Source organism: Aedes aegypti, unplaced genomic scaffold, assembly GCF_002204515.2.
Source record: "Aedes aegypti strain LVP_AGWG unplaced genomic scaffold, AaegL5.0 Primary Assembly AGWG_AaegL5_hic_scaff_1609_PBJ_arrow, whole genome shotgun sequence".
NCBI lineage: Eukaryota > Metazoa > Arthropoda > Insecta > Diptera > Culicidae > Aedes > Aedes aegypti.
Window position 1 is genome coordinate 24,749 of NW_018735063.1, and position 7,916 is coordinate 32,664.

A 7,916-nucleotide genomic window follows, 5' to 3' on the forward strand; every position below is an offset into this window, starting at 1 on the left:
AATCCCTGTTGTCGGTTGATGAATCAATCCATGAAGCAAAACACAGGAATTTAATGTGTAACACACACGAAGTTTGCAAGAAAATCATAGCAAATCGATATGGACGTTCATGAATCGATCCATAATTTTAAACACACAGATCGAGCGTGTGGATTTTTATCAGTGTATGCTTTCAAAAAAAGAAAAAAAAAAATACCACAGGGTGCAAAATAAATTCAAATCGTTAAAAAAAACCTTTTGTGAGGAAATTTCCGGCCTGAGCTGATACCAGATTCGGGGCACTTGGTGAGTATAATCTTGTGGAACTTTAATCCGATCAATTTGACTCATTTCTTTTACTCAATCGGACCAAAGGAGCATGATGCGGCCTCCATCAAAGCGATCAGCCTCCACCAAGCAACGCATTCGACCTGACTTAAGAAGGTATCCGGGACCTCGTCCGGGACTGGAAATGGAAACCGACAATACTAGCTGAATTTGCTCTCGCAGCCCCTCCCAGCAACAAATATCGCGGAAAGCTGGTTTCGTTTGGAAGGATGTTCCTGTTACATTTTATGCCGGATTTGCTGCTGCATACCAGCTAGACTGAATGATTTCCGGATCGGCGGATAGTCGCTTCTTCAACATCAGAGGACAAATAAAAGTGGTCAAGGCATCAAAACGATTCAACGAAATTCTACACTTTTTATGATAAGTCATCGAAGCCATTTATAACATAAGGCAAAAAATTATAACTCATGTAAGTAGACAAATTTATCTTAAGATTATGAAAAAAAAGAACACTGATTCCAAAACTACTTGACAAGTTATTTTTACTTTAAAAAGAAAGAAATAAACAAGCAGTGCAACTTTCTAATTTTACTTGAAACGAACAGTTACAGTTAATTTTCAAAGTGCATAGTATTTACTTTAATGAACTGTACATGATTCAATAGAAGTACAATTAGAACACACGCACTACTTGTTTCATTGGTTCTCATAAATGCACTCGCAATTTCTTCACATATAGTATAAATACAACAGAGCAAAACAGCATAGGGTTAAAATACTGTACAGTATCATAAACCAATAATTTCATATACATTATTCGTTTTTCATGATCTTTATTGTTTTAACTAAATCCAAACTGTTTGCCTTATAGGAAATTTGACAAAAAATGTACAATTTGTTGACTAATTGGCAAACTGTAAACGAAAAATTTGGTTCTGGAAAATCGGCGATTTTTTATGGTTACATAACTTAACCGCCCATTCCCCACATTGTTATTTGCCCAATAACAATTTCTCGAACGGTTAAAATCGTTTCCCGTAGGGTTGGCTTATTGTTAGGTACGATGTTATTTGAAACGATTCTGAAACAGTCGCAAATGGTTGTGCACACTACGGGAAACAGTAATAATATTGTTGATAGTTATCCGGGTGCATACTTCCCATTATAGTTTAAGAATAATCTGGCACGGTATCCGAACAAGTTGAAATTTAGCCACCATATAACACCATTTTCAAACTACATCATATGTGGTTTACGGCTGAGCAACTGCTGTGAATCGCATTTTGTCGAAAATTTATTCAAAGAAAAGTATTTTTCGTCAATTTACCAATTACAAAATTATTCTAGGCTAGTGTACCGCTCAATCAATAGGTTTTGAAATTGCATTTTCGGTAAATTAAAAACGGCTTAAAATCATTACACCAATTTTCATCCCTCACAACTTGTTTTACAGCCAAAACAGATATCAACATCCGACCGTTTCGACAGTGAAAATAGACGGATTTCGGCCCCATTGGGAATCATTATATTATATTCAATATCTTTGCTGTGCACCGGCTGCAAGAACAAGAGCGGAGAGCGAAAGCACGGGAGTTATATAAGGCAAATTATCCGAAGCAGTATTGGAAGCGGAATTGGCATTCAGCACTGCGCCGGGAGTTCTTCTGAGAACTTTAGTTAATATTTCATCCGGCGATGTGGTTCGATAAAAGACCGCTTGAATTATAAAAAAAGCAGATGTGTATCTCAGCATAAGTTTGACATCCTAAGGCATTTTTCAATAAATATTTTAAGTTCAAGAGATATATTGCCTTCTAATTTTCTAAATCAAAACAAGAAAAATCCAATTGTATTTGAACCATATCAACAACTGTTGTTTCACAGACAAACAGACGTCACACTCTCATCATTGTCCATCGACCACCTTTTTAACGGTCGATACAAAAATATGGTAGGTGGCCAATCCGCTACCCGCAGCACTCGCATCGTTTTTGTTCGCGTTTGACGTTTACACACTACCGCCATCTGTTGGCCCGTTGGCCAAACACACTAATTTTAGCATTGGGCGTACATGTCCTCGTGACTATGATTTTGATCGAGATTTATTCTAAGTGTTACGTCTGTTTATCTGTGGTTGTTTGTTATTGTAGAACTGTACTCCAACTATAGTTTCAACTCTCCGATTGAATGATTTTCAATCTCACTAGATATGTTCCTTTTGCTGTTATCATTCAAAATACGTATGGGAAAAGTTGCGTTTTGGAACAGTACAGTGAATCAAATTGTCATCAAAATAGACGAATAATAAACAACAAAGCAAGCTCGCTCACAACTGTTTGTTGCAACTGTTGCAGATAAGGACACAATCCAAAGCTAAATTGTCATGACAATCACAGGGCGCAACATTGTTGCAACCTTTTCAACTCGCGATTAATCAGTTATTTTAAACACAAAACCAAATTTCTTTTATGGATGCTGTTCGATAGTGTGTCAATGTTGAACAACATGAAGAAAGTTCTCGAAAATTGCAATGCGAAGCCCACAAAATCGCTGCGCACGTGGTGATCGATCTTTGTCATATTCTGTTCAAGTGATGATAAACTGATGTTGCGGAATAAAATTGTTGCAACAGGAATAGGAGATGACAATGTCTTTGTTGCCGCGTGTTGGGTGACCATTGATTCACTGGAACGGTAAATATTCTTAACAATCCATTGTTCATATGGTCGGATTTTGAAAAACCTTACCCATGACAGTCATAACATTACCCACCAGTGGTTGGCTTATGGTTCAATGTACCATTGTGGGAATGGTTGAAAGGTAACCATAAACTATATTCAATACAGTTTCGTTGTGGTTTTGGTTCATGCGAGTTAACTTACTGATTGATAGACACAAAAAAAAAACACAAAAAAGTGCTAAAATAATTATCAGAAAGCGAAATATTTTAGAATGATTTGTGTTACAGTGGTACTGAAATGCATTTAACAGTTGTGGTTGGCAGAGAGATGAATGTAATTCAGCTTCTTACGAGCGTTATCATGTATCCGGTAGAAATCAAGACCAACATTTATTTATAATTATTGTTTTCTCGGGCCCCGTGTGTCGCAGCTAATATGTGAATAGTGCGCTGAGTTCATAAAAATCGTAAGAATGCAGCGCCACACTAAAAAACTGATTTCAAAATCGCGCGAGTTGAGGCGCGTCACGAGTCTCACAGGCGCGATCCGGTTTGGTGGCGGTGCGACAATAATGGCTGCCAACCGCCAACTCGCTTTCTGAAGGCTGAGCTACAATGATGTGAGCGGCAACGCGGCGCGGCAAGATTTGACAGTTAACCCATACATTTTCTGTCAAAACCTACCGCGCCGCGTTGCCGCTCACACCATTGTGGCCCAGCCTTGATAAGGATCAAACGATTTGACGTTTAGCTCAATGTTAAGCGACCTGGGTACCAGTTCTAGTATTAAATTAGTTACCCACCCGGCCTTCCTTAGCCGAGTGTTTAGAGTCCGCGGCTACAAAGCAGAGCCATGCTGAAGATGTCTAGGTTCGATTCCCGGTCGGTCCAGGATCTTTTCCGAGGAAATTTCCTTGATTTCCCTGAGTAACATCGTACCTGCATAACAAATCTAGAATGTATCGAAATTCCAGAATTTCATTAACCAAATCAGAAATTCCAGAGGAAATCCGAGAATCTTGGATGTCACAACTCCCACGTAAAGTTCAGTATTACATTATAAATACCTGAATCGCTAAAATTCAAAATTTCTACGATCATCTTACCGGAATCTCAAAACTATTATTGAAATCTCAGATTTTTCACGGAAATCTCAAAATTATAGCATCCGAATTTTCACGTTTTCAAATGAACTTAATTAGAATGAAAATTGCCCGATTACAAAAATGTCTGCCATACTTCATGGCTGGCTAGTCTCTTTCGAAATATCAAAGCTGACATTATTGTCCATGATTTTTACTTACATTATTCCATGTAATTTAACAATCTCAACAAGTGAAGTGGTTGAATTAAGGATTTTCTTTTACATTTTAACATTCAGACATTCAAAGGTTTACACTATAATTCTCGCATAACCTGTGATCTCGCCCTAGAAGCCATTGGTAACCGAGTGTGTAGCTTGTTGTTACAGAGCAAACGAATGAATTTACATGTTCCTCCTCTATCTCCCAGTGGTGATAGTATTCATCCTGGTCTATTCATTTGCTTAGAAAGAAGGTGCTACACACTCTGTTACCAATGGCTTTTAGGGCGAGATCTCAAGTTATGCGAGAAAGGAGTCCTAAAATTTTTAATGAAATCTTGTTTTTATTTAATAACACGAAAGAGCATGTTACTGCAACTACTTTAGTAATTTTTCCTGCTCAAATAATGGCTATATCATGTTTCAACTTTAAAAAATTTGGTCCATAAATGAACCTTGACACTTAAGATCATGTTTGACGTTCGCTTAGTCGACAAAAACACCACAGGGGTTTTAGTTCGACACTGGGGTGTTCCTATCTGACATTTCGTAAGGGACACGGAAAACAAAATACACCCAAAATTTGAGTTCAAGCCAAAGGATGTGACAAAATCTAAAAAAAATGTTTTTTGGGCTTAAACCAACGGAAACATTATAAAATTGAGTAAACATGTGTTTTTGGCCTAAACTTAAGCGTTTGGCACTAAAATTGGGACAGGACTTCAGGACCCTTTTGAAGATTTCCTCTGAAATTCCAACGGAACTGGAATTCAAAGGGATCTTAAGTTTACAAGAATTTCAAAAATTGGGACCAGAGTTTGCAGGAATCTTACTGAAATCTCAGAGATTCTTACAGAAATACCGTCTTGAAGATACCCGAGTAATTTCAAAAGATTAATAGCCAGATCAAATACCGGATTTACAATATTCTCATAAGAATCCCAGAATTGTTATAACAAATCTAGAATGCCTATCGAAAACCCAGAATTACTATAGGGATTCCAAAATTCCAAAGGAAATCAAAGAATCTGGGATGTCAGTCAGTCAGTCATTCTTACATAAAATTAAGAATTACTTTATAATTAGCTGAAATCCATCCGACATCCGAGAATTCCTAAGAAACAACATAATTATCGTAATGCCAGATTGAACATAATTATCGTAATGAGTATCTTCGCACCTTACACATGATATTCACAAGCAGAATGGTCAAATGACATTGAAAGCTCTCAGTTAAAAACTGTGTAAATACTCATAAGAACACTAAGCTAAGAATTAGGCTCTGTCCCAGTTGGGATGTAACGCCAGAAGAATACCAGATATCTCAAATAAATTCAAAATTCCTTACCGGAATCTCAAAATTCGTTTCGAAATATCAAAATTTCTACGGAAATCTTAAAATACCATCGAAATATCAAAGCTGACATCGTTTTCCCATGATATTTACTCAAATTATTCCATTCATTTTAACAATCTCAAAGCATGAGTAGCAACCTCTGAAGCTAACTACCATTAGCTTTGTAGTAAATGCCACCTTTATTCATAGCAACGCGTTGTTTGTATTGTCGGTGCGGTAAAAAGTTAGAAATGGTTCCTCGCCGAAGTTGGATTTTTCTCAGAACCTATGGGAGATACCTAACTACGGAAGTAGCGCATTCGATTCGCATTTCGATGCGCTCGAATGCGTCCTACTTCCGGAGTAGGGTATATCGCATGGATTCCGAGAAAAATACAACTTCGGTGAAATGCATTTTCTAACGATTAACCGAACTTACAATAGTATGTTCGAAAGGTGTAGAAAAGAAATGACACAAACATGTTCCACTCGTGTTCCACATATAGCGTTTACTACCGATAATGTAGTAAACTCAACTTTACTAAATTTTATTCATACCGCCCAATGCCTTTGAGGTCGACTATCCTTATGGTAATGAATGAAACAAACATCCAAATTAGATCAACACTTAGAATTTATTCCAGCGACTCAATTATTGTACACATTTACCCGGAACCAAACCCATTTTACGAACAGCCCGGAAACGGGTCCACCCTATTCTTTCGCAGAACAAATTGGATCTTCCTGTTCATATCCTCGTTGTAGATGGCTTTGCACTTTTCAAAGTTAACCCGGCGCCTGGTCTGGAACGGTTTCTCGTAGAAGCGGGTCCGGCGGAACTGATCGAAAATCTCCTCTTTGCCCAGAATCCGGTTCAGCACCCGGCAGGCCTCCTCGACGTTGTTGTTCTGCACCAGAACCGTACGGGCGATGAACTTAACGTGGCGCATTTTGTTCGGGTTGTCGGACTCTAGATGTGTTGTGATTGCGTAAAGATGCCACAAGCGGTTAATTTGGACGGATATTGCAGAATGTTTGTTGTTACGTTTACGAGAAAAATAAAGAGGAAGGTGTTATTTATTGAGCACTGTTAGTTAAAAGAGTTGTACTTACAAAATTAATTAATTTTAGTGAAAAATAAAACACCTTTGCGAAGTACAACACATGCAATCGATTTCAGCGAGTTACTTTTTTTGTTCTGCAGTGACAGTTCTCAACTATGCTGCTTTATTTACTGTTCTCAATTTATATGACGTTTGTATTCATGAATGAAAAGAGCATCAGCGAATCGCTACCTTGCATCGTGTTTACATTCATTTAAAGGGCTATGCTCACGGCGAGACGACGACAACGATGAGGCGTCAGCATAACGGTAAAAAATGAATGGGAGCAATTCTCGCTGAACTTTTCTAAACGACCTATTGGTTGTTTACAAGCTTTTCCACATTATTCATCTTAGAGCTTTCTTTGAAAATTTACCAACGAATTCGGAGTCCAAAACCATCACTGACATTGAATTTTTTAATAAACAATTATATAGTAATAACTCATTTGTGATTTTTTCTGAAAGTTTTTTCAAAATGGATCGAACGATTTCGCAGTTATAGAATTTTGAAACTTCGATGTCGGTACCCAGTACTGTAAAGGTTAAAGATAATTGGATTTTGGTCCGATTCCAAGAATATTGTTAAGAATCACATGATTCCAGTCGAAATATTGAAGAATTCAGTGATCATTTTTGGGATTCGGGTAAAACATCTTAGGATTCTAATGAGATCTGTTTTATTCGTAGAATTCTGGAAATCTGGGATTTTAATGAATACCTATCCTGGTGTTCTAAAGGTAATCATGAATTTTCGTGAGAACATTTGTAAACATTCTGTCAGTTTGGAGAGAATCCTAGAATTCATGTGAGAATTGTGATAATCGTCAGAATTCATAGGAGATCCCCACTGAATCATACTTGGGAATATCAGTTTCCCATCGAAAACTCGAAGACTCCTGCAGGTATTTATTTCTGTGTTGAATCACCGATTTTTGTTTGAATTCTTCCGTATTTTATCGCACAGATACAATGTGCTACAACGATATTTCTCTCAACTTCTTCAGTATACAATATACATATGTCATGAATTTCTATTGATTTGTTAGATGAACAAACATTTTTCAAATTGTTGATTGCGAACATACTTAATGCATCTACGTGTTTCATTTCATCCCCATCTGTATATTCCTTTCATTTTTATTTTGCAGCGTTTGGTGGGGAAATAAGTCCAAAGCCGGGACAGGGATAGGTAATGGCCGTAATAGTCTGTACCGACCACATG

General features: G+C 37.5%; 1 protein-coding gene and 1 long non-coding RNA gene across 2 annotated transcripts; one reads left to right on the forward strand and one right to left on the reverse strand.

The window, feature by feature from the left end:
• The first annotated feature begins 204 nt into the window (after positions 1 to 204).
• On the forward strand, positions 205 to 647 carry LOC110680581. The gene is made up of 2 exons (XR_002502935.1): positions 205 to 285; positions 355 to 647. It is a non-coding gene; the product is annotated as an uncharacterized LOC110680581 (long non-coding RNA).
• A 5,558-nt stretch (positions 648 to 6,205) lies between these two features.
• LOC110680580 (28S ribosomal protein S21, mitochondrial-like) lies at positions 6,206 to 6,844 on the reverse strand. Its single transcript, XM_021856377.1, has 2 exons — positions 6,703 to 6,844; positions 6,206 to 6,559 (listed from the first exon to the last, which is right to left on the reverse strand). The coding sequence occupies exon 2, from the start codon at positions 6,537 to 6,539 to the stop codon at positions 6,276 to 6,278; it is 264 nt and encodes an 87-aa protein (XP_021712069.1). The 5' UTR covers positions 6,540 to 6,559; positions 6,703 to 6,844; the 3' UTR covers positions 6,206 to 6,275.
• Between the last annotated feature and the right edge of the window lie 1,072 nt (positions 6,845 to 7,916).

What these genes read in the sequence shown, in the direction of transcription:
- LOC110680580 (XM_021856377.1), bottom strand. Translation starts at nt 6,539, where the DNA reads ATGCGCCACGTTAAGTTCATCGCCCGTACGGTTCTGGTGCAGAACAAC.